Source organism: Astatotilapia calliptera, chromosome 3, assembly GCF_964374335.1.
Source record: "Astatotilapia calliptera chromosome 3, fAstCal68.1, whole genome shotgun sequence".
NCBI lineage: Eukaryota > Metazoa > Chordata > Actinopteri > Cichliformes > Cichlidae > Astatotilapia > Astatotilapia calliptera.
The window spans coordinates 66,514,340-66,542,116 of NC_137424.1; the positions used below are offsets into that span (position 1 = coordinate 66,514,340).

General features: G+C 43.2%; 1 protein-coding gene and 4 long non-coding RNA genes across 5 annotated transcripts; 3 read left to right on the forward strand and 2 right to left on the reverse strand.

Moving 5' to 3' along the window:
• The first annotated feature begins 539 nt into the window (after nt 1–539).
• LOC145425621 (uncharacterized) lies at nt 540–11,976 on the forward strand. The gene is made up of 2 exons (XR_013906329.1): nt 540–1,187; nt 11,371–11,976. It is a non-coding gene; the product is annotated as an uncharacterized LOC145425621 (long non-coding RNA).
• Nucleotides 11,977–13,889: 1,913 nt separating this feature from the next.
• Nucleotides 13,890–16,962, forward strand: LOC113014672 (uncharacterized). Its single transcript, XR_013906328.1, has 4 exons — nt 13,890–14,207; nt 14,287–14,513; nt 15,256–15,603; nt 15,835–16,962. It is a non-coding gene; the product is annotated as an uncharacterized LOC113014672 (long non-coding RNA).
• LOC113019521 (uncharacterized) lies at nt 15,309–25,245 on the reverse strand. Its single transcript, XR_003272035.2, has 5 exons — nt 24,963–25,245; nt 23,746–23,805; nt 17,531–17,719; nt 15,829–15,910; nt 15,309–15,446 (listed from the first exon to the last, which is right to left on the reverse strand). It is a non-coding gene; the product is annotated as an uncharacterized LOC113019521 (long non-coding RNA).
• LOC145425622 (uncharacterized) lies at nt 22,030–23,651 on the reverse strand. Its single transcript, XR_013906332.1, has 2 exons — nt 22,802–23,651; nt 22,030–22,716 (listed from the first exon to the last, which is right to left on the reverse strand). It is a non-coding gene; the product is annotated as an uncharacterized LOC145425622 (long non-coding RNA).
• LOC113019523 (hepatitis A virus cellular receptor 2 homolog) lies at nt 24,138–26,722 on the forward strand. Its single transcript, XM_080298834.1, has 4 exons — nt 24,138–24,345; nt 25,817–26,182; nt 26,421–26,447; nt 26,533–26,722. The coding sequence occupies exons 1-4, from the start codon at nt 24,273–24,275 to the stop codon at nt 26,595–26,597; spliced, it is 531 nt and encodes a 176-aa protein (XP_080154960.1). The 5' UTR covers nt 24,138–24,272; the 3' UTR covers nt 26,598–26,722.
• Nucleotides 26,723–27,777: the final 1,055 nt, after the last annotated feature.

A 27,777-nucleotide genomic window follows, 5' to 3' on the forward strand; every position in this document is an offset into this window, starting at 1 on the left:
TTCCTAAAAAAGGGAAATGTACTATTAACATTCTATTACATGTATGTGATTATTACAGATTTAATTCATATTTCAGAGTAGCAATTGTAAATTACTTCGTGTAATCAAGATGAGAGACCACGGCTATAAAAGCGAAGGTGGATTTGGGAAGCCTGTCGCAGCCATGTCCTGTCCGTATACGCGAGCCACCCATTGCGGAAGGTGCAAGATTGATAAGGAGAGTCCTCAGAATTCAGCGTATATTGCGGGACAGACAGGATCCTTTAGCTCAGCGCGACAGTGTGCTCATAGAGAGATATCGATTTTCCCGTGAGGGTATTATTTACTTAACCAACTTGTTGACGAGGGGGTGCAGGACCACCACCTGTCTTTTGTTGCTCTGCCCTTTTCTTGGTTGCTGTTATAAACAAACAGATTATTCCAGGGTCTCTTTCCAAGAGACTAAAAGCAATATAAGTGATAAATATTACCATTCTGTAGAATATTCTTATATTTCACTTTTACCTGTTCCCATGTTCTAGTGGGTCCTGTCGTGTGAAGAAAATATAATCTGATCAAACATTATTCAGCTTTAAATATTGTTCAGCTTTAAAGTTACTGTGCAACTGTGTAATAAAAATGTGCTCACAGCTTTAAAGTTACTGTGCAACTGTGTGCTCACGACTTTGGCCTTGAGAGCGATAAGAAGCGATCGCCTCATCCTGCAGGCGAAAGATATCTGCAAGCGAAGAGACTAGAACACTCAAGGCCGCTTTCCTTTTATGGAGTTGTTTTTCTGCTAATGCAGCACTTTCCTCACAACCCCCTCCTTAGGTTTTAGAGAATATATACCCATCCTCACAGAAAATATTAGGAATCTCTTGATGTGAGCTGTTTTTGAGAGGTTGTCTCTGTCTCAATAAAAGTTCACTGATTCCCCCATCTGCTGCAGGTGTCCGGTTGTCTTCATTCTCCGCCAGCCTGGTTAAGTCAATTCCTCCTTAACATCTAAAAGAACCTATTTAATGAAGGAAGACGGGTTCACTTTGTGTTTAATATTATTCTATTGCTGTTGTTGTTTTTTTTATATCCTTCAATTGGCGTCACGGAACAGGATCCGCTCCAGGGCAACTGGAACGGAGGGAGGAAATCGGCCGTGGTCTGAGTGAACGGAGTTTGGACAAAAGCTGTGTGCACACAAAAACAAGGTAAGCAGACCTTTTATTTCTGCTATATTGAACATTATAAAAATACTTAGTGTCCAAACTCCTAGTAATTCATAACCAAAATTGTCTGGCTTACTTAAGGCTTGCTGAGAATCAGACAAGTGAATAAGAGATAAGTGAATAAGAAATAAGTGAATAAGTGAATAAAGATAAGAGTGAACTGAGGTCTGACCACGGTTGCGGCCGACGGGTCGCTCTCCGGTGTCGGATAAATACCTCAGCAGGTCTGGGACCTTGAAAGGGTTTATTAGTAACGCCTTTCTAAACAAATTAAAAGGTTAAAGGCCTTGAGAATATTTTTTAGTAATATTCTCTAAACTACAGAAGGGTTAGGAAGGCCCAGAGGACTTTATTAGAAAAGATCCTCTAAAACTTAAAAAAGAGAAGTACTGGTTGGAGTCCAAAAGGAGAGGTCCCTTTGATCAATAGGAGAAAACGGATCTCTTCTTAAAACCCCGATGATTTTAGTGTTTTAAATGTTTTGATGTTCTGTTTGATATTGGACACACATAAATACACGCTGAATGCTTGCTGTGGAACACTGGGCAGGACAGTTTGGTTCTCCGTGTTCACAGATTACACAATTAAAGGAACTAGGTTCCTCTTTTGGTTAAAATAATACACCACACATAGAATTTTTTTTTTACACATTTATTACATACATAAGGAGGGTAATGAGTGACTGCAGGTAATGTATGAAGTGTGAATGAGACGTGTGAACAAGGTGACAACCAACTAGCACCCCTATCAGGAAGCTCTAGGCAAGGTTACCCGCCAGACTCCGGTTTGGTAGAAGCTTGGTAACACCTGAAGGGATATTTCAGTGCTGACTCACCTTTAAAGCAGCGCCCCAGCTGATTAGTGCCTATCAGAGGCAGAAACCCAGCTGGCCCAAATTCTCCTTTAAAATCAATAAAAGAACACTCCTCCATTGACAGTAAAATGGAAGGAGAATTAGATCGACAAACTAATGATGATGGTTGGGGTCCCGGTGTTATTCTTAGCACATTGGGAGAACAATTAACATGTGTTGAGACAGTCATCAACTCCACACACCAGCCTAAAGAAGCAAAAAAGCAGAAAGAGTCATTGAGGAAAACAGCTGAAAGGTTAATGAAAGAAAAGGGAAAGAATGAGGGGAGTAGTGGTAATTGGGGAATAATTTGGCAGAATAAGGCTATGCAGGCAAAAGAGAAAGAGGAAGAAGCCAACTCAGCAGCAGCAGGTGCAGGTGTGATAAGCGGGGTGAGACACAGAAAGGAAGCAGATAAGCACGCAGGCCGCAAAGCTAAATTTAATCACTGGGTGTGTTTATGGGAAACTGCAAAACCACACATGAAGAAAAATAGGTCTCAGCCACCTCCCTATTCTGCCTCAGTCCAGACTCCTCCCTCGGCAGGCATATATCCGGTACTTAATATCTCTGGTGGAATAATGACTATTGGAGAAGAACCGCCCGTAGCTCCAACTCCCATAGATACCAAGCATTTTTGCCCAGGAAGCTCCTCTCTGTCGGCGACACCCTCAGCTAGTAGTAGAGCCCCCTCTTCCATCTCCCATTGTTCTGGAACCGGATCTGAGGGCCTAACTGACCCATTTGCGAGCGCACCATTTGCGGTTCGAATGAACAGACAGGAACCCACTGAACAACAATTAACTGATCTAGAAGCAGCATTACGCAGCTGCTTAAATGAACGTAGGTCAGTGGTCCAGGTGAATAATCGTGTTGCGTCAGCCCCTCTTTCCCGGTCCAACCCATTTGCCAGCACTCCCGTCGCTGTTAAAGGAGATCTGACCGCTACTGCAAAAACTGAGCCTGGCACTTCACCAAATGTCACAGTTAACATGTCTTTGGTGGGCCGTCAGGATCCGGAAACACAGATGAGTTTAGCCCACGTTTTTGCTGACACTGCTACCCCACCAGGCGGGGGAAAAACTGAGGATACTGATGATGAACTCAGTGACCTTAACAATACACCCCCCTCTACCCCTCACAGTTTAGGATATCAGACTAGATCTAAGGGCCCTGTGCCTCAGCCTCCAGGCATGTTTCCCCTGGTCCAGACTAAAGCGCAACGTAGACCAGTGTATCAACCTTATTCATTCGGAGATGTCCAGGCCCTAGTGGACAAACTCCCTGACATAATGGAGGGAGGGAATGCCTGGTTAGCTGGTTTGGATAAATACACAGCTGGACAGGACCTCGCACTGGGAGATTTTAGAGCTATTATAACTAGGTGCACATCCCGATCTCAGGCAGCGGATCTGGAACAAAATGCGGGTACTACCACGCATGAGAACGAGGTGCCACTAATGCAGGCCTTGAGGTTTATTGGACCGGCCCTGCGCAAACAATTCCCACCCAAAAATCAAGGCACCTTACAGAAATTTAAATGGGAGGAAAAGCAAAATCCCACCCATTATCTAAATCAGGCTGTTGAAGACTGGGTGAACCATACAGGTCATCACCCCAGTAGGACTTGTTCACAGAGCATGTGGTTTAGAAGGGCGGTGCTGAGGGGCATTCCGGAGTCAGTAAGCCAGAAAATGGAGGATAATCCTGATTTGCAGGACTGTGACTTTGCAATCTGGAAGAAACATTTGATTTTTAATCTTAACAAAGTGCAGATTAAGTCTGATGATAAAGCGGAGAGCGTCGAAGATTTACAGTTGCAACTGTTGAAGGTTCAGCTGCAGAAAGCGAAAAACGACCTGGGTGGAAAAGGTGACAAGCCTAAAAAGCAGCTTGTGGCCGCTGCGGCTCCCCCTCCTGGTCCAGTTGCCCCTGATTTGTATCCGAACCCGTGGCCAGCTGATCCACAGCCCCCCCAGTATGGTGCTTATCACTCACCGGCCCCTTATGGGCAGAGAGGTTCCCCATTTGGAGGAAACAGAGGTGGTTTCAGGGGAAGAGGTCAGATGAGAGGTGGTAGGGGAGGCCAGATGTATGTTTGTTTCCGGTGTGGACAACCTGGACACTGGGCTAAAGCGTGCCCTTTGAACCCGGCTGCTGGAAGAGGCAGGGGAGCCCGTGGTGGGCCCTATCAGCAACATGGCCACAGAGGTGGACCTCGTGGTGCTTTAGTTGAAGTGCCCCCGGCCCCACAGATGCCTGTGATGGGGTGGGAGTACTACGAGGGTGGTCCCCAGCTATAGGACACCCCACAGACTGCCCAGGACAGTGAAGGGACAACGGCGGACCCTATGCTGTCCGTAACTGTAGATAAAAGAAGAAGCAGCTTTTTAGTGGACACTGGAGCTACGTACTCCACCATTAAGGATGTTGCTCGTGAAAGACTTACTGACAGAGTGACTACAGTGGTGGGCATATCTGGGGAACCTAAAACTCTGCCTTACACCGTGCCTCTCCCCACAACGGTTGGAGATCAGACTTTGTTACACAGCTATGTTTGTTCAAAACAGGCGCCTGTGAATTTACTGGGAAGAGACTTGTTGATTAAATTAGGAGCCACAATACTCTGCTCTTCACAAGGCCTAACTGTGACTCTCCCTACTGGTGTTGTGCTTCCCTGTTCTAATGGGCCAGAGGGAGGTGGTCAGTTTCTGCTGCAACCCTCCTCCTGTTTAGCGGACTCTGCTGACATCTACTGGGCATTATTGGAAGTTGAAACACCTGCTGAACCAGGAGTTTGGACTGCTTTTCAGCAATGGCGGCCGTGGCTCTCACTCCTGCATCCTTATGTCCCTCCCCCTGACCCACCTCATGTTACACTGTTTTATGACAGGCATGACACCACCTGGTACCAGCACATGTTCCAAGAGCAGTGTGAGGGGCGGGCTTGGTCTTTGAACATGTCATGCATTTTTGCGGCACCGGAGGGAGTGGCAGCAGCGGTTACTTTTACAACAGATCAATTACAGTGGTACATGATGTCTGATGAGGCAGCTCCCCATGTGTCACTGGCCTTACATCCTGGACACCAGGCTAAGGAGCTGGGTGGAATGGTTAAACGTTCCCTTGCGGCCACTGACTGGACACCTACAAAACTCCCACAGGTTTTGTTTTCTCCATCTACCAACACATACCAAATTTTAAATGATTGCTTTAATTCCTCAACACTGCAACATAGAGTGGTCAGCGGGTCACATGGCAGAGAACACACAGACCACTGTGATGCTGCGCCTTTACTCGACTCTCTTCCAGATTGTTTGTGGTCCCTTGGACCCACAGATGTAGGTTTAGTTGATGTGGAGCCAGTCTCTTTTCAACTGTCATCTGCTACCCCTTTGTGGCAGCCTCAGTACCCACACAAACCGGAGGCTGAGGCTGGGATTGCAGAAACAATTTCTGGTTTGGTCACTGCCGGTGTCCTGGAGCCCTCCTGCTCTAAGTGGAACACGCCCATCCTACCCGTTGAGAAAAAAGGCACGGGGAAGTTCAGAATGGCACATGATTTGAGAAGGATTAATGCCTTACTTGGCACTCCTACTTTGCCTGTGCCTAATCCTTATGTTGCCTTGACCAACCTCCCACCATCTCATGCCTGGTTCACCTGCATTGACTTGGCTAATGCCTTTTTCTGCCTCCCACTTCGTGAGTCACTGCGTGACATTTTCTCATTTACATTTAGAGGCCGACAATGGCGTTACACTCGCTTACCACAGGGATTTGCCCTCTCCCCAGGTCTGTTTAATCAGTGTTTGAAAGAACTTTTACAAACCTGCCCACTACCATCTGACTGTATGTTAATACAATATGTGGATGACCTTTTGCTGTCTGCTCCCACGGCTGACATCTGTTTGGAGGCCACCAGAGTGGTACTTCAACACCTGGCCAACACAGGTTTTAAAGTGAGCAAAACCAAACTACAGATTGCAAGAAAACAGGTTTCTTTTCTAGGCCGCATGGTCTCACAGTCCGGTATTTCCTTGTCCCCAGAACACAGGAACTCCATTTTGCACCATCCAAAACCTCTAACTGTAAAAGACATGTTGTCATTTTTGGGCCTGACTGGTTACAGCAGGACCTATGTCCCAGACTATGTTGGCCTTACTTCCCCTTTGCGCGCTTTGGTAAATGAACAAGGCATGAGAAACCTCTCCGCTCCCCTCTCATGGACTACAGAAACAGAACAGGCGTTTATAAAGTTAAAACAACAGCTTTCTGTCGCCTCTGACCTTGCTGTGCCAGATTATGCTTTGCCTTTTCATCTTGATGTTTCTGGAACTGGAACCCATATTAATGGTATCCTGTTCCAGAAAAAAGGGGGAGAGAGAAAAGTGTTGACATATGTAAGCGTAATGCTTGACAACACTGAAAAACGCCACCCACCGTGCACACAACACGTTTCTGGACTTGCAAAAATCATTCAGAAAACAGCACACATAGTGATGAACCACCCACTAAAAATTTTGACATCACACAGTGTGGTGGCCTACGTCTCTTCACAGGCCTTCACACTCACGTCACTCAGGCAGAGACGCCTCAGTACCATTTTGGAAGCACCACACATCACCTACTCACATGAAGGCATAAACATGGCTGATCACATGGGATCAGGGGAACCACATATGTGTGAAGAGGTTGTGCAGGTACAGGAGAAAATCAGGCCAGATTTGCAGGCAGAACCTCTAATGGATGCAGAAAAAGATTGGTTCACAGATGGATGTTGTTTCAGAACTGAAAGTGGAATGTTGAAGGCTGCATGGGCAATAGTGGAACAGACAGACATGAGATGGAAAACAGTGAAGGCAGAGCAGTTGACAGGACAACAGTCTGCACAGAGAGCCGAACTGAGAGCGGTGATTGAAGCCTTAAGGATGGGAAAGGGACAGAAAGTGAATATATACAGTGATTCAGCTTATGCTGTGGGAGCAGTGCATGTGGAGCTCAAGCAGTGGCTAAGAGCTGGTTTTTTGACAGCCAGCGGAAAGCCTATTAAACATGAGATGGAAATGAGGGAATTAGCGGAAGCACTGTTGTTACCTGTTAAGGTGGCAGTGGTAAAATGCAAAGGACACAGTGCCGGATTGGATTTAGTGGCATTAGGTAACAAACAGGCCGACTTAGTAGCTAAGCAGACAGCTGGTTACTTACCCTCCCTGATTATGGTAATGGACCCAGAAGCCACACCCCCTCCAGAAAGACCACCCATACAACTAGGCCTAGCCACAATCAGAGAGTTACAGGACAAAGCCAGCCCCCAGGAAAAATCATTATGGGTAACAAGAGGGGCCACAAACACAGACGTCTGGCGTGGCCCAGATGGAAGGCCCATTCTACCGCCAGGGGTCAGACAGACAGCAATGGAAGAGGCACATGGAGTGGGGCATGTGGGACCTGCACAAATGATGAGAAATTTAGCCGTCTGGTGGCACCCTTATTTAAAAGACATGACAAAATACATGGTTAAAACCTGTAAGGAGTGCAACCAATTTGGAATCAAGCCCGCCTTCAAGCCAATAGCAGGGTACTTCCCCATCCCACTTTGCCCAGGGAAAGAAATAATCATTGATTACACAGACATGGTGGACAGAGTAGGTAGTTACAGGTACCTGCTGGTGGCTGTGGATGCATTTTCAGGTTGGCCAGAAGCCTGGCCGACAGCAAGTGAAAACAGTAGAACTGTGGTGAAGTGTCTGATTAATCATTATATACCACAGCATGGGTTTCCCGAGGTCATAAGGTCGGACAATGGTTCACATTTCAGGAACCACGATCTGCAGAGGGTTGAAGCCGCATTAGGTTTGAAACATAAGTTTGGCTCAGTTTACCACCCCCAGTCCCAGGGGAAAGTGGAAAGGATGAATCAAACTCTAAAAACTAAATTGGCTAAAATCTGTGCACAGACCAAATTAGATTGGGTTAAAGCATTGCCTCTTGCATTAATGTCCATAAGATGCTCAGTAAATCAAACCTCTGGTTACACTCCATTTGAGTTGGAGCATGGCAGGCCTTTTCCTGGCCCCTCCTCTCGCCTGTTAATGTCGGATGAAGCTGATTCAGACCTCGATCCGAGGACATATTATAACATGCTCCGCAGTTTTGTTGCCCAGTATTCCTCACAGGTCGCTGAAAGAAACCAGCAAGAGCTGAAAGAGGCGGCTACACCTGGAATGGACTACGTCCTCCTGAAAGTCACAAAGAGAAAGTGGGCTGAGCCTCGCTGGACAGGCCCTTACCGCATAACAGAGCGGACCTCCCACGCTGTCAGGCTCGAAGGTAAAGGTGACACCTGGTTTCATTACACACAGTGCGCTGCTGCCACCGAACCAGGAAGAACCTTGAGAGAGGTGCAGAAGGACCTGTCAGAAGGAGCTGCAACAGCATCACCAACCACTTGAGGGAGCCAAAGCTCAACCTACAAGCCGGCTGGTTACAAAAGGGGGTGTTCTTCACACTGAACTAAACATTTTTATTTTTTTATTTTTAACATCTTTTATGACTTTGCTTTTATATTGGCTTGAGTTTTTAAGATTTACATTTTACATTGCAATAGTTTTAACCGCTGAAAGCTCATTTAAAGTTGTGTCACTGATACTTTTTGTTGCTCTTTAACTCCTAGAACACGCCCTTGGCGAGGTGGGGGAAACTGGACCACCTTTCTCTGCCCCATCATCCTCTATTGGACGACATCCAAGCTAAGTAAACATGTCTTGGCCCTTTCCCCCTGAAATGACAGGCAGGCAAAGATGTTGCGTCTTTGTTTCCTTCCTGGCCCTGGGTCTCATTCCCATTGGCATAATCCTGATCTGTGAAGGGCCCCCGACACTTCTGACACCTTCAAGTTCAAAAGCTTCGCCCCTTTCTGAAAGTCCCAATCTGACAAATGTAGCCCCTAGGGTCTTGCCCACCACTTCCTCTCCAGTTTTGCCCACGCCCGATCCAGTTAGAAAGAAACGAGACACGGTTACCTCCTGTACCCCAAGCACGACTAGAATGATTACTCTTTGTGTCCCCAACAATAAAAGTTGGGTAGTTGAAATAGATTTCGCTAGCTTCCCAGTCACTCCCGTCACCAAAGACCAAGGGGGGGATCTTTTTAACCTGGCAGTACATCTCTCCTCCTCAGTGTGGTATATAACCCTGGGAGGTTGGCATCAGTGGAAGTGGTCCAGTTTAGTGTCAGAAACGGACCTGGATTGGTCAAAGTACTCTAGGGGTCAGGCTTTGCACTGGAGAAACCAAAATATGCTCAGAATAGCAAAAAAACCGGATCTTTCAGGCTTAATTTTTACCCTAAAGGATCTGGCCTTGACCTCCTGTCAACAATTTATAATTGCCCCTTGGACTGATCGCACCGCCCTGTATTGGCAAATGGAAATATGCCCTAGCGTTGCTGCAGTTCCAAGCTCTGTAGTTAAAGATGATAATCCCACCTTTAATGGCCCTCCGGTGACATATACAAACGGGGGGAGAAATGGCCGAATACGCATTGTAGACACAAATAAAATGTCTAAAGATGACCTCTTCCAAATTCTAACCGGTATTTCTGGAGCAACAAACAACTGGTTACTACTAGCTGAACAAGCTGCTGACACGACGGCTTCCGACTGCATAGTATGTATGGGAGCCCGCCCCACTTTACGAGTTGTACCGGCGCCAGTCAATAGTGCATGCCTCCTGCATCTTATGAACAATACAAAACGAGGTCATTGCTCATATCTGGAAAACCACTTTCCTAAAACTCAGCGCTCAGTCTCTAATAAACCGCCTTTCTTTTCTTCAGATGTAGCTGTGAACAATTTCACTTGTATTAACCTGACTGGCAATGCAGTAAAACTAGGTAGCTTGAACTCTTCTTGGTGCACTGAGATGACTGTTATGAAACCAAACTTCCGACCTACGGCTAGGGCTGATTTGTGGTGGTGGTGTGGCAATAACAAGTTATATGATGGTTTCCCTCGGGATGCGTCAGGTCTTTGCGCTCTCATAACTCTTATTTTACCTGTTTTAGTCACTCCAGTGGATCTCTCTATAGAAGTACACGAAGTTAGCCTCCCATCCTCCTCTGAACGCCGCTCTAAACGTTCTCTAATCCCAGGTTCAGCTCATAATCCAACCTATATTGATGCTGTAGGTATACCCCGTGGGGTCCCCGATGAATATAAACTGCGAGACCAGGTTAAAGCAGGATGGGCCTCGATACTTTGGATGGTTGAAATAAATGCGAATGTAGACAGAATTAACTACATTCACTTTAATGTGCAACTGTTGGCTAATTACACTCGAGATGGTTTTGAAGCTGTGCATGCACAGTTATCTGCCACTTCCCTAATGGCTTTCCAAAACAGGGTCGCAACGGATTTTCTCCTCGCAGAAAAAGGCGGAGTCTGCAGCCTTTTTGGTCAGGAGTGCTGTACCTATATCCCCAATAACACAGCTCCTGATGGTTCCCTCACTAAAGCTATTACTGGTCTCACAGCTCTTACTGTTAAAATGAAGGAACACTCGGGCGTTGATACTGCCATGTGGGACTCTTGGCTTAACATGTTTGGCAAATATAAGGCCCTTGTAGCTTCCATCCTAGTTTCCATCTCAGTTTTTGTTGCTATCCTAGTCACCTGCGGTTGCTGTTGTATTCCATGCATTCGATCCCTCTTCCAGAGACTGATTGTTACAGCTTTCACTCCTGAGGATAAGGATCTCGCCCGGCAGATGCCTTTATTGGCTAGTCAACTTCCCACCTCCTCGCCAACGGATGATGAAAACTCTGATCGTGAGGGTGACGAACATTATCGTCTTTCTCTTGTTTAAATGCTTCTAGAATGGTTGTTTCTCTGTGGTGTTTTGTATTAGGTTTGTTATTAATTGTTTCCCTCACCCAACTCCTATTGAAGGATATATCTGGTTGAACTGTGTCTGGTCGGGTTGTGAGGGTTAAGCGATGTTCTCAGGGTCTCCGGACTTAAGCCTGAGCGAATATGTACTCCCACCACTGGATATGAATTGTTTTATTCCACACCCCTTCCTCACATTTTACCATATTCACTTTTGAATGTCCTTAGCAGTTACCGTTCTGAGTTTATTTTACAGTTGATTTATTCTTTCACATTTTCACGTTTATATCTCTCATTTTTATAGTATACTCTGTACTCTCCACATTTTTATCATTACTTATGCTTTTTGGTTGCTGAGTTACAGGAACTGTTGATTTTGTGTCACTACCCTGGTTGCACTAACTCGTTGTATCCGTGTGTGCAGGACAGCTGTTACTGCTTTCATCGGGAACCGAGACTGCTTGCAGCCGACCCCTGGGCAGGGTGGTGCCTGGACTCTTTTCTCCTCATCTGCAATGACAGATAAATACAAATGATAAGACCCGAGGAGTTTTTCGAGCCAGGCTTCGACACGTCTCTGTGTTCCTTTGAATGTTACTTATTTTTGTGTGTTGACCCATTTAAGATGGGTCAAAAGGGGGATTTGAAGAAAATATAATCTGATCAAACATTATTCAGCTTTAAATATTGTTCAGCTTTAAAGTTACTGTGCAACTGTGTAATAAAAATGTGCTCACAGCTTTAAAGTTACTGTGCAACTGTGTGCTCACGACTTTGGCCTTGAGAGCGATAAGAAGCGATCGCCTCATCCTGCAGGCGAAAGATATCTGCAAGCGAAGAGACTAGAACACTCAAGGCCGCTTTCCTTTTATGGAGTTGTTTTTCTGCTAATGCAGCACTTTCCTCACAACCCCCTCCTTAGGTTTTAGAGAATATATACCCATCCTCACAGAAAATATTAGGAATCTCTTGATGTGAGCTGTTTTTGAGAGGTTGTCTCTGTCTCAATAAAAGTTCACTGATTCCCCCATCTGCTGCAGGTGTCCGGTTGTCTTCATTCTCCGCCAGCCTGGTTAAGTCAATTCCTCCTTAACATCTAAAAGAACCTATTTAATGAAGGAAGACGGGTTCACTTTGTGTTTAATATTATTCTATTGCTGTTGTTGTTTTTTTTATATCCTTCACGTGGCTCTAATGTGACAGAGGATAAAATATAACATATTATAATATAATGTAATATAATATTGGATAATATAGTGTAATATAATAAATCTACCCTACCGCCTACTGGTGTTGGCCAGAGGGGCCGATGGCGCGATATGGCAGCCTGGCTTCTGTCAGTCTGCCCCAGGGCAGCTGTGGCTACAACTGTAGCTGCCTCCACCAGTGTGTGAATGTGAGAGTGACTGAATAGTGGCATTGTACAGCGCTTTGGGTGCCTTGAAAAGCGCTATATAAATCCACTCCATTATTATTGTTATTATTAAATTACTTACGAGTTTAATTTGTCAGCAACTTCCTGCCAGCCCTCGCTCCTTGCTTTTGCAGCCTTTGCAGTGTTCCCTTGCGTTCTGATTAAACTCTGAAACTCCTGAAATCCCTCACTCAAGAGTTCTTGCTCTGCTGCCGAAAAATACCGAGCCGAGCGCGCTCCGTCGACATTTTCGCCGACCAATCAGAGGGTTGCCGATCAATGTTTCTACTATCGATGCGTAGCCCCTTTTACGACACCCAGTGATGTCACATTACTGCGTCCAGCTGTAGTAATCGTCAACAGCAGGTGTGTTCGGGGAACCGGATTAGCGAGCTCACGGTTAGCGCGATGATTTGATCTTGGATGTGTCATTTGATCTTGGATGTAGTAAGCGACGTACGAAGAACGGGCCCCTGGTAGAGACCTATAGTAAACGTTTGACCTCTGTTATTGCCAACAAAGGTTATGTTACAAAGTATTGAGTTGTATTTTTGTTATTGACCAAATACCTATTTTCCACCCTGATTTACGAATAAATTCTTTACAAATCCTACCATGTGGATTCATGGATTTTTTTTTCACATTCTGTCTCTCACAGTTGAAGTGTACCTCTGGTGCAAATTACTGACCTCTGTCATCATTTTAGGTGGGGGAACTTGCACAATCGGTGGCTGACTAAATACTTTTTTGCCCCACTGTATGTGTCACTAACTGGTGATTCTAGGTGGGTCATGTATGTGAGGTAGGTGAGGTGCTTGAAGTGCACAGAATAAGCTGCTGTATGAGTGTGTGGTTAGTCAACAGCACTTTGAGCTGTCAGTGAGACAGAAAAGAACTTTATATATATGCAAGTTCATTATGTGTCTGTTTAATGGTGCAGACTGATGGTAGTTTGTACCTGTGAGCAGAAACACCAACAATGAAGGCTAATAATCCAACATTTGAATCTATTTATTCTGAGCTGACTGAGAGCCAGGCTAAAAATAAAAAATCATCACTGCTGTCTACATCGGACCCTGTGCTGATTAAAGTGAGAGAAGGTCAGTGAGCAGGTTTTCTATCAGGTTTTCCTGCAGTTTGATTCTTGGTTCAGTTTAAAGATTTGACTTTAGTTCAGATTACACTTTTGCTCAGTGTGTTTGTTCACTGTGGACTGATTCCAGATCAGATTATTCAGGAAACAACAGCAGACATCTGAAGACACTTTATTTACTAGATTTAAGCCCTAACAGTCCTTAAAAAAGTAAGTAACAGTAACCTAAGTAACAATCCTTAAAAAAAGAAAAGCAAAAGGACTGTAGAGGCATAAATCAGTATAATAAAAACTTGTTATTACAAGAATAAATGGAGTTGCTAACATCTGTTTTTAATTATTTTATTGACCGACTTTAAATGAGCCCACACCCACCCAGGAAACATTAAAATAATGGAGCACTTCTCAGAGTCAACCTTTGTCATTGTGTGGGCGAGCCTGAGTAACTTTCCACAGCATCAGCTCCTCAGCTGCAGGCAATTATTCTGGCAGCGCACACAATGAGTCCTCAGTTAGTTCACAGCCTCATGTTCCTGTGTATTTATCAGTGTGCATTACTTAGTCTGGACTCCGTACCTGGACTCGTCATTCCAAACCCTGCCATAGCCTTGCTTCTGGATTCAGCTGCTGCTTAATCTTTATCAAACAAACTGCCATTCTCACCTGCCTGCCTCCCTGCACACCTATATTGGACTCAGCACTCGCCTGGACCTCGCCTCGCCTCCACCTCCAGCTAATCCCCGCCTGCAAACACGTAAGCCATCCCAGCTTGTCAAATGGGGAAACACTCACAACTCCTTGGACTGTTCTGATTTTCCTCTCCTATGTTTCAGTGCCCTGGTCTGCCAGTTTCCACCAGCCCCACTCCAGTCTCAGCAGTTTTTGTTTTCGCAAATCACTTGGAGCTTCCGGTCTTTGGTTCTGCGCCCGAGTCCATTCCACGCCACGGACCTCTGAGTCCTGACAACGGTCTAAACATCTGGAAAGTCCTGGAGGAAGAGAATGGCTGGACTCATCTGGATTCTGCTTTCTGCGTGCCTGCTGGGTTGTACCTCTCAAGGTAAGCTGTGGTCTGTGTACCAACTTTAATCAGTCTGCGTGAAGTTATAGGCTGTAATCAGTAATAAAAGTTTTAGGTGGAGTTTGTGTACAATTAGAATTTAACCACACAAACCTGGAGTAAATCAAAGTTAACTAAATAAGGAATTCAGGACTTTCGGAGTTACTGACATTTTTATACACAGTCCCTTATAGTCAAAGCAGACTTTTTCCATGGTTGAGACAAACGACTTCACAAAGTCTAACAAATTCAAAAATGCTCACGAGGAAGGAGGAGTATTATTATTGTTATTATTATTATTAAGTCTAAAACCAAAAGATGCTGTTTATAATGGTAATTAAACTCTGTTTTAAATCCTTGAGGGTGTTTCTTGGTTGCGAACTTCTTTAGTTGTTCTGATCATAGAAATAATTCTCAAATAATCAGGCATTTTACGTCTTCTTTGATTTGTCAGGCCTTCTGTCGAACTGGTCAGTGGATTTTCTTTTTTTTTTTAAATAATCAATCAAATTCTGAATATTTTGCTCGATTTATTAATAATCTTGTTTTTCCTTTTTTCCAGAAAAAACACTTTTTAACAGTTAAATTTAAAGGAAAATTCCCTGGATTGTCATTGAAACACATTATATTGTCCCAAATGCTGCTACCCAAGTGTTAACTGTACAGTCCATGTCCAGTGATCCTGATGCTTTCTGTTGAAGTAAACAGCTGTTTGAAACCTTTACCTCTCTGCTCTGTATAGTTTCTCTTTCAGGCCAGAAAAACGTCACAGCTGAGTCTGGAAGGAACGCCACTTTGACATGTCAAGCTCGAAAAAACATCCAGACTGTGGAGTGGAGAAGAGCTGACCTGGGATCAGAATATGTTTTTTTGTATCGGGATGGGAGGAAAACTTTAGTGCACCAGCATCCATCTTTTAAGGACCGGGTGGATCTAAAGGACAAACATATGAAGGATGGAGACGTGTCTTTGATTCTGAACAATGTGACGATTAATGACACTGGAACATACGAGTGTCGTGTTGTTGAGACAGGAACAACTGGTTCGAAGCTCATCAGCATCATCCACCTGAGTGTTGTTGTTCCTCCAGGTGAGTGAGTAGAGTTCAGTGTGTGTGTGATCAGAGGTGAAGCTGCTTCCTGGTTGTTGATGTTTGTTTCTAAAGATGTTGTTGATGAGACTTTGTAGAAAGCAGCTGGTCTGAGTGATGTGATCAGAGTGCAGTAGATAATGTCTGACAGCAGTTTGAAGAGGAAATGGATTCTGTTCTGTTCTTCACTCATCACCTACCTGACACCTCACACCTGTTTCTCACCTGCAGGATCTGTTGGACTAATCGTTGGTGTGGTAGTTGCTGCTGCTGCCCTCGTTGTTGCTGCTGTTGCTGGATTTGTGATCTACAGAAACCAGAAAAAGGCAAAAGAAGTTCGTCTCAAACCTCTTGTCATTAAACAGTCTCCTGCTGTTCCCACTTGTTGTCAGTGAACAGACACAGCTGGAACTTCACAATGAAACTGATTTGTGAAATGTCACCGACAGTTATAGGTTTTTGTTTAACTGTTGACCTAGTGTGTGAGAGCAAAGAAAACAGAATTTTGCTGTTTTATCATTTATTATCCAGTTATTGCTTCATCCAGATCACACAATATAATTCTGACTATGAATCACTTTGAATAATCTCAGCATTATTACAATGTTCTGCTCTTTACACTGGATGTCTTTGCTGCAGTGTTCAAATATTCAACTCGAACAAAAACTCAGTGCTTCTGTTTTAATAGCTGCTCTGAAACTTGAACTTGATACACTTGAAGCTTTGCTGTCACACAGCCTGACGGAGACAATGTGGAAATCGCTTCAGCTTGTTAACAGATTAAAGTGAAATTAATTAACTTGACTGACTCAACCATCACTCTTGGTTTGTGTTCAGCAGCAGAAATGTGAATTTCAGAGATCAGAAGATTAGAATCAACAATAAGAACTTTTATACATTTTAATAATGTAATGTAAAATTGATCTCACCAGTGTTCACCAGCTTTGTTTTGATACCGAGATTGTTTACATTCCTTTTGGGTTTGTCATTTTCAAAGAGCAAGCTCAGACAGCCTCGTTGGGGCTTAACAGGATAAACTTTAATCACTGAACTTTTGGAATAGGGGTTGGGGGGAAATTCCATTAATTATATATGTACCATGTGTGTTTTGGCAGTGCCAGGAGCTCTGCCATCTACAAGTACTGTATTGTACACAGGTATGAATAGACTCACGAGCCACAAAAGATTGAAGATTATTAATTTAAGGAAAATATGAATCTAATGAGGACTTATGAGCAACTGCTGTAGTCTGCTCCTGTGACGTGTCTCTTTCATTGCTTGTTATTTAGAAGAAAAATTCTTACATGTAAAACTCGTAATCACAATAAAAAAGCAGAAATGTGAAAATCATCTTCATCACTGCTGTTTCTGTTTTGGTTTCTTTCTGAAGAAGAAGGTATTTGTGCATTTTTGAACATCAAACATTCATTTCATTGTGACACATCTTTACCCTGCTATAAAAAATCTGGTATATAATCAGGCTTCATGTCAGTCATCCACAGAATAAAGTCCTGATGCATTTTTGTTTGTCTGTTTCTTTCAGGTTGAATTTAGCTCATCACCCTGTAACTTTTAATGCTATGTGGGTGCACTCTGCAGCTCTGGCTGTTGCTGAGTGCAGTTTGTGACTCAGTGTGCAACAGAAAAAGAAGTGTTTAATTTTCAGTTAGGATCTAATGCACAGCTTTCTTATGTGTCAGGAACTGGCATCACCCTACGAAGCAGTATTGCTGCCATGCAGAGTGTGCACGAGTCATTGTTAGTCAAATGAAATTTGCACATTATATTTACACTGGTCACTTTAAATCAGGACTAGAGGAAAGTTTGAAACTCAGCAGTACACACTTTTCCTGTGTGTGTGATGTTTGGAGAATCATGTGAATGTTCGCAATTTGTGAAACAATTCGAAAGTCACACCAATGACCACCTTAACTCAAAAACACACTGGAATTCCCAGAAAACACTCCCTGACTGTTTATCAGACACCGTCTGCGTTCCATCCAGATCCCTCGTGGGCGGCTCAGAGTCTCGCTCTGCACGTCACTAAGCTGGAGCTTGGTATGCTCTTGTTGGAGGAGGGCGCTTTTTCCCCCCTCACTCTCTTCTACCAGCGCAGCTGCAGGATGAAAGAACAGAGCACAGTTCACACTAATGTTTACTGCCAGATGCTTACTAAACACCTCATTCTAACTATTTATCCCTGGAATGTGAGTTTCTTCCCACATCTGTACTGTTGCACTCACTTTCGTCACAGACCCAATCGTGATGTTTAGCTTTTAAAATAAAACTGTGTGAGATGCTGTCATGTATTTGACAAGGCAAGTTTGTTCCCATGCAATCTTTAACCAGACCCACATCATATTCAGGGTTAGGGGGTTAGGGCCTCTCACCCAAACTTTGCAATCCAAAGTTGTGCAGGCCCGGTTCATATCAATCATAAAAAAAACACGAATAAGATATTTGGAGGGGTCATAGGTCAGTACCAGGTAACTCATGAGGAACAGATATTAAAAAAGACAAAGCAAATTTATTTTAAAAATTTAGTTATAAAACAAAGCAAAAAAAACAAAAAACCAACCTTAAATAATCTCGGTCTAAAGTCGTCATCTCCATGGTAGTATGGACATGGTTTGAGAACAACTCTAGTTTAATTCAAACAGTTTCTTGCCTTTGTTGATAGCTATTATAAAATAGCTCTTGTGTTTTTGAACAGGTGATGGATGAGCTTGTGCTTTCATTAATAAAAGAAATAAATCTTGTCTCATGTCTCCTGTATGTGGTGTTAAACAGGCTAATACTGCTGCACTTTAATGTCGGTAGTTCAAAAGCCATTATAGTTTATGATGTGGGACTCACTGTGGAAAGTTTGAGAACTGCTGATTTAGAGCTTTAAAGCTTTAAGAGTAAAGACCTGTAACTAAGGGTCAAAGGTCAAGTGAAAGCAGGCATGTGCTGAGTAGAACCACCTCTGCTGTCACCTACTGGCCTTTATTAAGCAGTGACTGATGCCTGTACACAGTGCTTCTAGTCACTGGCCACTTTATTGGGTACATTTGATAGTAATAAGCTGAAACCCTTTTCCTTTACAAACTGCCTTCTTTATTCTAGTATAGCTTTAACAAGCTGGTGGAAACATTCCTCAGAGGATTTAGTCCATACTAACATAAAAGCATCACACGACTGCAACACATTTGTTGGCTGCACATCCATGTCTGCTGGAAGAGGAGAGGGAGGTCTGGGCTTCTCTCTTTAAAGAGAGACTGATGGATGGATGAACAAGCTTCATATGAGTATATCAGCACTGGCACAATAGACTGCCTCTAATTAGTTTACATTTTCGAAATGTCTTCAAAGTTTCTTCAACCAACAAAAGAACGAAGGAAAATGTGTAGCTTTAATGTAGTTCTTCCTCTGGTCTTATCAACAATTCTACTTTTGATAGTTTCTTTACCCTCTTTAAATCTGTTGATATCAAACTACTAAGTGACTAAATCTCTCGTTCCATGACGATCCCAAAGGTGCTCTGTTGGATTGAGGCAACTGGTTTGGAATGATTTCAGCTTTGTGACATGGTGTGTTGTCATAAAAAGATGGATATGCTCAGCAACAAGACTCAGGCAGAGTGTGCAAAAATGGAAAATGTGTCACACCACTACACCACCAGCCCGAACTGATGCAGGTCAGGGTGGAGCCATGACCTCCTATCCAAATTTTGCAGAAAACTGGAAACTCATTAAAACCAGACAATATTTTTTCCAATCTTCTAGTGTCCCATTTTAGTGAGCCTGTGTGAATTATAGCCTCCACTTCCTGACAGTAGTGATTCCTACTCTTCATCTTCTTGCCTTGAGGCTGATAGTCACAGTCATTTGATGAACCTCAATAACCCTGTGAAAAGGATGAGATGCTGGAGATCTCCAAATTCACTCAGATTAGATGAAGACGGATGTCATAGATATCCTCATTATGCAGAGATCCTCAGTTTAAATCTGGGTTCTTTAATTTTTATTCAAAATAATCTTTTTTATCCAAAAGAAATGTTTCCATATCTAAAATCTTCCAGGCCTATTTCCTGCAAGACTAATTGATTAGAAGAACCACACCAGCTGGTCCACTGGACCTTTTCAGTGCTTACTCAGTAGTTCTAAATAATAGCATTAAACTGGATTTATCATGTGAACTTCTGCATCATTTAACCCCATCTGTGATTGTTTTACCTTCTCTACAAATACTGCAGCCTGGTATATAAACCATGCCAACATTCCCTTTCTATCAGGGGTGGGGAACTCCGTCGAGAGCCGATGTCCTGCAGGTTTTACATCTCACCCTGGGCCAACCCACCTGAATCGATGATTAGTTCATTACCAGAACTTCAAGACATGTTGAGGGGGTAATTTAGCCATTTAAATCAGCTGTGCTGGATCAAGGACACGGCTGCAGGAAACCAGTTCTTGTGGCCTGAAATTTCCTAAGCCTGGTTTATATCAAAACCAGCTCTTATATCCTGCTGTAAAATGACCTTTAGTCTTGTGTCTGTGAAGTATCTCTATTCATCTACATGCATCCGAAGTAGGGTTTTTTTTTTTGTTTTGTTTTTTTAAAAATCAGACTGCACCCAACACTTTAATGACCTAAATTCCAAGTACTGTGTGTGAAAAGACTCCTGACTCTGGTTGAGTCTTGCTTTAATTTGTAATTTTTCTGCAAATCTATGTAGAGTCTATTACGCGAGTGGCCAATGTCATTGCCAGCATTTATAGCTGTGTGGCAGTACCATTGTTGACATTCATTCAAATTCGGAGCATGTGAGGTTAAGTTGTAGATTGTGGCTTCAAATGTTCAGAAAATCCAATATTTTGCATGACAGTGAAATTTCAATGTTGCAACGGACAGTTCCAGCAACTGCACAACTTCCAGCGTTGAGGCAACACTACTCTGTTAAAATTTACGGGTACATGGAAGTATGCAGAGTACATTGTGTATCAAAGGAAGTGTCCTTATTGAGACAGTGATTTGCTTTTTATTTGGTTTATTTGGCTCGTTTTCAGCACCAGGGCCCTGTTTCAGGAAGCCGGTTTGGAAAACTCAGAGTGAAAAACGACACTCACGGTTGAGTAACCCCGAACTGTCCAACTCGGAATATTCCGTTTCAGAAAGGCTGATAACAATTAGTTCAATCAAGGCGGAGTTGCTTTAACCCCAAGTGAAGCGCGCGGACGAGGATACATAAAGCCCTGATAAGCGGAGCACAGATTAAGCGAGTCACCATGGAGACGGAGGGAAAGAAGGCGCGGTCAATGTATTTTACAGCGCTTGAGGCCGAAATTCTGATGGCAGCATATGCCGATAACATGCAAATTCCGCGGAAAAAAGTAACACAGCGACAGCTGCAAAAGAAAGTGAGCATGCATGGCAAAACATAGCCGACAGAGTCAATGCGTGAGTGTTAATTTAAACATTGATCGAGGGATTTCCACCCATTTAACACGTTATTTTATCATATGTTATTTTATTTGTTATTTTATACATTTTATTTTGTGACGTGATGTGAGCGCAGGTGCAACCCAACAGGCCCCAAACGTGCCTGGCAGCAAGTAAAAATGAAATATAAAAATATAGTCCAAACAGGTAAGGTGTAATTGTATTATGAGCCATAGTGCTTGGTCTGTTTGTCCCATGTAAATCAATTGCAGTTAGAGGCTACATTAATTTTCTGTCTGTAAGCACTTATTGAAATTATCTGAGCACATTACAAGTACATATTTGCTTACTCTGTATGCTCAAATGTGACCCGTTATAGCCAACAGAAAAAAAGCGGAGGCCCGAAAAACAGATGGGGGTCCTCCACCACCACCACTCACAGAGGCTGAGCAGTTGGCCCTCAGCCAAAACAGTGGGCGCCCTGTGGCCGAAGGCATCTCTGCGGGGACATCCTCTGAGTCAATAACCCCGCAAGACACAAGTGCCTACATAGGGGGTAAATTCAAAATAATACATGATGTGCATACATCCTTTCTTCACAGTCACCTTCGCAGTGCTACTCATTCATTTGATAAACTCTTTACCATAATGGATTATTTTGTAGTGAAGTTATTTTCCTACTGATTTTGCCTTGCCTCAGTCTTGGTTGTCTTTGAGAGCATAATGACAATGAAGTGTAAGGTGATTGGTATGTTTGTTAATTGCCATTTGGTCCCTTGTAAGTTATAAGTGACCTGTATAAACCTCATATTCTATCAGTTGATGGTGATGGTGTACTGCATCTGGTGCAGCCTCCTGTTGAGCCAGACCAACATGCAGTTGTGAGTAATACTCCACAGATTATATGAGTTTACAGTAGAACAGCAATGTTGTTTATTTCTTTACTACAGGAAAATAATGAAGAAACATTGACAGCTGTTACAGAGGAGGAAGCAACAGAGACACTTTATGAGGTTTACATCTTTTAATACTTTGTGTACAGGAAATACAGGCGACCAATAAAGCCAGTTGAACAAAAAATCTGTTTATTCTTCTTTCAACATGTTGAGGTGATGGGTCAAAGGAAATGATTGTGACATATGGTGTCTCTGACTGCTCTTCCATCTTGTATGTCCGTGGGAGGGTCAGGATGTTCATGGTTTGGATCACTGCTGATGTTTGGTTCAGAAGGACAGTGTTCTCCTCTAATTGTGGCAATGTTGTGAAGAATCACACATGCCACAATAATGTCACATGCCCTTTCTGGGGTGACCCTGAGTCTTTGCAGGCACTGGAACCGGGCCTTAAGCATTCCGATAGTCATTTCAACTCTGGCTCTTGTCCTGCAATTAGCCAGATTATATCGCTGCTGTGGGCCCGGTTCAGGGTCAGAGTAAGGGGTAAGCAAATAGGGTAAACATGGATACCCCCTATCACCAAGCAAGTAGCCAGTGAACTCTCCTAAGACAGAAGGATACACTTCAGTTCAAATGTCCCTGAAGCAATTGGTCTTTATATATTTTAAAGTATTTTCAACTCACCATGTCCAAATTTTGTGCTCAGTGTACATTCACGGAATATTTGTGAGTCATGGACAGAGCCTGGCCACTTGGCTTCCACATTTGTGATAATGTTGGCAGCATCACATATGATCTTCACAGTGCAGAGAACACAAATTAGCATCCATTACTATGATGAAATAATTTGTTAGTTTGACATGCTACAGGGAACTATGTACCTGTACATTAATGCTGTGGAAAGACTTCCTGTTCACATAGTCTCCTTCATTTACTGAAGGAGCAATAATTGGAATGTGAGTACCATCTATACAGCCAATCACGCCTGGGAACCCTGAAAATAAATGTAAAATTTAAGTAGTAGTTCAAGTATCACCACATCATAAATTAAGTTTTGTTCATCCTGATACCTGCAATTTTGTGGCATCCCTCTTTGATAAATCTTGTGGGTCTATGACCGGGGAACACCACACACGAGTACAGGAGACGTTTCAGTGCAACTGTAACATTCCTGACTGCCCGACAGACGGTAGCCTTGGAAACGTGCTCAGCGTCACCAATATTATACAGAAAGCTCCCGTTTGCAAGAAACCGAAGTGCAATACAAATAATATGTACAGAACTGAGAGCATGTCCGCGATGTGTCACATGAGCAATATTAGGCCTGAGGATGTTATCCAAATAAATTATAGATTGTGCTGAGAAACGGTAACGTTCGCACAGGAAATCATCAGGTAAGATGTCCAGACGCGCTCGAATCACTCTCTCCCGGCGGAGAGCTCTGCGGAGAATTTGGGCTTCGATATCTACCGGCTCTTCAAGGAAGGGACACGCCATGTCTGAGACTTCCTACTGTCAGGTTTCCGACAAAGGGGCGGAGACAGTCAGGGTTAGTTGTGGTAAACCTGCTAGGGGGCAGGTTAGCTTCACGGCGTGTGTCGTCATAGTGACTCACTCAGGCTGCAGCTGAACTCGCTTTGTGAAACCGAAAACCCAGAGTTTTCGTTAACTCAGGGTATACTTACTCAGTTTTTCCACTAAACCGGCTTCCTGAAACAGGGCCCAGGTCAAATAGGATGCAGGTAGTGGTTTGCCAATTTCATGCTTCACTGCTATTACACTATTATTTTAAACCTACAGCACAACCTGGACGACGGGTTTTTACCTCACCACGGGCAGTTGTCAGATAGTTGCAGACCAGTCTCTTGGCTTGGATGATTGGAGCCTAACAGGAAAGTCAAAATAGCATTACTGGGCTTTGATGTAAATTAAAAGAAAGAAGAAAACACATCAAAAACATGAATTTAGTTGAACTTATTGACATCAGAGCAGACAAAATTACCCAGACTAGCTCTTCCTTTGTGGAAGCTGCAGCAAAAATGCTGCACACATAGATGAATGCCCCAAAATGGCCTATTCAATGCACATATTTCATTGTTGTGTCATTAAGTTTTGACACTCAGAAGCAGTTTACTTTGATTTCCCCTCACACCAACTCACACCCTTACTCAACCTCCAGTTTCTCAATGGGAAGAGTGTAGATGTAGTAAACCGTCATGTTCCCTCAGTCAGTGACTTTCCAGCTTTGCTTAATCTGACTTGCTTAGGATAAGATATTAGAAGCAGGTTCTGATTTTTTGTTTGTTTCTTCTTAATTCTGTGTGAGATCAGAAGATCTACAGAAGGTGGAAAATGCCCACTGTAACATCTGTGTTACACTACTGGATTTGGATGTCTGCCTGCCTTCTCGTGCCTGTGTCTACATGTGAGTTGCATATCGGTTCGCGATTTGTGTGTCTGCATCAGCGGCATTTGCTTAAGTCATACTAGGACATAGATATAAATGTAGCATTTGGACTTGTGAAAAGGATCTCTGCTGTAGCCATCTGGCTCAGGGGGTCTCTGTGTGGGCTATGACATGTTCTGAAATAATAAGAAAGACACTTTTGGCAGCCTAAACACTAACGTTTCGTCATAAGTGATCATATTTGAACTACAAGGTGGAGTGCTAAATTATCAGGTAATTACATTTGGCTTGGTTAGCACTCTGCATTTATAGGTCATATGGTTGTAATCCCGAGACACTCATATCTAATTAAATCAAGTAAGAGATTGAATTAAGAAAAACAAAAAAAAAACAAAAACAATTTCACTGGACAAAACTAAAGCACACTTTCTTGGATGGTCTGAACCAGACCGCAGGTCATACCATCAATAATCCATAAATGCTCTAAACACCCTAATAAACATGGGTCAGTGGCGGTGAAGTCCACTACACTGTTCTCACGGGAACGCAATGTTTCCTACCTACAAGTGTGCAAATAACTGTAAACCTCGGCCACAACAACCAGAGCTCCAGTGGTACATTGTTGTGTAACCTACCGTTCTAACAGAAGATTAGGGGGACCCGCATCAAGCTTTCATGGAAAGAAATTAAAAACACCAACTTGCCCAACTTGGACCAAGCACTGGCAGCTTCAGGTTTGCTGAGGAATACCTAATTGCCCACACCTGAGCTTATGAAAAAAGCAAAGACCAGCTCCGCCCACCAGGGGCGGTTCCCAGACTCAGGTCTCACCTGCCACACATGCCTCTTACTGCATTATCGAAGTTTGTTTTTATTGAGACATATATATAGAAACTAATAAAAAATTGTAGTCAGCTGCACACCAGTTTATTTCAGCTGTAAAGCTAGACATTTTAACATGATGGGCATTGACTCTCTTGGTCAGGAGATGACCTGTGGGTTCTTGTGCTTATTTTCATGTCGGCCAGTCAAGCATTTTTGCAATCTGGTGCGTTGCACCATGCATGAGTGATCGTGTTGATTTTTACTGCCAGTGTAATTAGCTTCCATTACAGAAGCTCTGAGACATACAGATATACAGAGGGAGACTCCAGAGACTTCCCTTTTTGGAAAGTTATATAACATATTGAAAGCTTGAAAGCTTGAAACCTTCGAAGAGCTTCTGAAAGCGTGGCCTCTAATTTATACACATTTTGGTCAGAGATAACTTCCATGGTCTCGTGGCCTAACTTGTTTAATCCCCTTGATAAGGTCAGGCGGGTGGTCATTAACAGCAACATGGCATTCATTATGAAGTCCCCAAGTATTGCAAAATATTGCTAAAAGTACATGTGGTGGGACGTCCCCACACCGGCCTCTGTGGAAGTTGGAGTGAGAGTTGCACTTTGACCTGATTTAACTTATGTGGTCTGTGTTTGCTCTCTTTCAGTCTCATTAAGCACAACAGTTGAATCTGGAATCAATGTCAATCTGTCATGTTTTGCTTCTGTCTATGACAACAACAACATCACCGCTGTACAGTGGAGCAGAAGTGACTTGGAGCCAGAATATGTCCTTTTGTATCAGGATGAGCAGTTTGTTACAGACAACCAGCATCCATCCTTTGTGAACCGGGTGGATCTGAAGGACAGACAGATGGAGGATGGAGACGTGTCTTTGATTCTGAAGAATGTGACGACTGCTGATAATGGAACATATGAGTGTCGTGTCCTGTTGACGGGAACAAACCATGAAAAGAGAGCCTTTTTCAAGGGTAACCCCATCTGCAGTGTAAACCTGAGAGTTGTTCCTCCAGGTGAGTGAGTAGAGTTGAGTGTGTGTGTGATCAGAGGTGAAGCTGCTTCCTGGTTGTTGATGTTTGTTTCTAAAGATGTTGTTGATGAGACTTTGTAGAAAGCAGCTGGTCTGAGTGATGTGATCAGAGTGCAGTAGATAATGTCTGACAGCAGTTTGAAGAGGAAATGGATTCTGTTCTGTTCTTCACTCATCACCTACCTGACAGCTGACACCTCACACCTGTTTCTCACCTGCAGGTCAGCCGGACATTCACAAAAAGGATGGAGGGTTCAAAATTAGAGTTGTTATCCATCCAGCTAGTTTGACAGTTTTTATTTTGCTTGTTGTTGGTGCAATTGTTGGCTGTGTGAGCTACAGAAAATATAGACAACGGCAGAGTCAAAGTTCTTAGTCTCAGAGCTTTAAACAGCTGAAGTGTGAGTCAACACATCCTGAATTTGGTGATCAGAACATTTTCTTGTTTGGGCATGTTAAGAACTTGTAACAGAACTTCATCATGATGAAAAATAAGAATAATAAAGATTTCTTCATCTCAAAATATGATATAATGAGTTTTTGATTTTGAACATCAAGTATAAAACATTTTGGATTGATTGACTGATTATACTTTATTCATCCCGAGGGAAATTGGGTTAAGGCTGCCAGCCGTGCCAGCGCCGTTGACTGACGTTATTTTTGGTGTGTCAGCCTTTCAGTCTTCCTACCATTTCAACCCTCCTACACTATATACACAAGCTCTTGAACTCCTGTTGGTATCACAATTGTGTTTCTGCTTTTTATGCTCCGCACTGGAGGTGCCATATATCTGATGTTAGCAACTATGCAGGTTGGCCCTGGTTAGTGTGACTGAGTATTTACAGAAGACATTTTGAGGCTCTCCTATTGGTTGCTGTAGAGTTTCTTTCATATCAGATGCAAAACAGCTCCTGCACCTTTACATTGTTAGGTTAGTCACCTTTCACTGGTGCAGACACAGAGTTGTACAGCTAGTTGGTGCACTTTAGTGTCAGTAGATGGCAGCACTAGATATTGGTTTATTGTTGAGATGGTGGTCAGAGCGGCCAGAGCTGGTGCCACATCCAAGAATCACCTTCGCTGCTAAATCAGCTCATTAAACTCTTCTTTAAAACCACCACTTCACATCTGTTACCTAAATGCTAAATGGTGATATTACAAATACTGCTTTTCTTATTGCAACAAAGAAAACCCTGCATGTGCGTTCTGCACACTGCTGTCACATCTGCCCGCCACTCACACTGCTATGACAGAAACACTTTAACAGGTGTTTACTTTATTATTTCACAAATGCATGACTAGTGCAAGAGAGCAGTTGTTATTTTAATGAGAGCTGACAATAAGAAGGAACTTGAAGAAACTACACTAACTTGTAACATCTGTGCACGACAGCTGCAGGAGCACTGAGCTGTTGATGTGCTGCTGTGAAGGTAAGACATTAAAAAATGAGTTGGAATCTGCTCATTATGTATCTATTAGACTTGTAACTAGCTGATCATTTGAAAAAGACACTCAGCTCCATTTGTTTGAAACATCAGATGTAACCGATTTCTTTTTTTGGGACCTTGGAGAGTGTAA

Coding starts and splice junctions, on each gene's coding strand:
- LOC113019523 (XM_080298834.1), top strand. CDS start 24,273: ATGCCCACTGTAACATCTGTGTTACACTACTGGATTTGGATGTCTGCC. Junction 26,183..26,420: donor CCTGAGAGTTGTTCCTCCAG/GTGAGTGAGTAG, acceptor TCTCACCTGCAG/GTCAGCCGGACATTCACAAA. Junction 26,448..26,532: donor GGACATTCACAAAAAGGATG/GAGGGTTCAAAA, acceptor TGTTGGCTGTGT/GAGCTACAGAAAATATAGAC.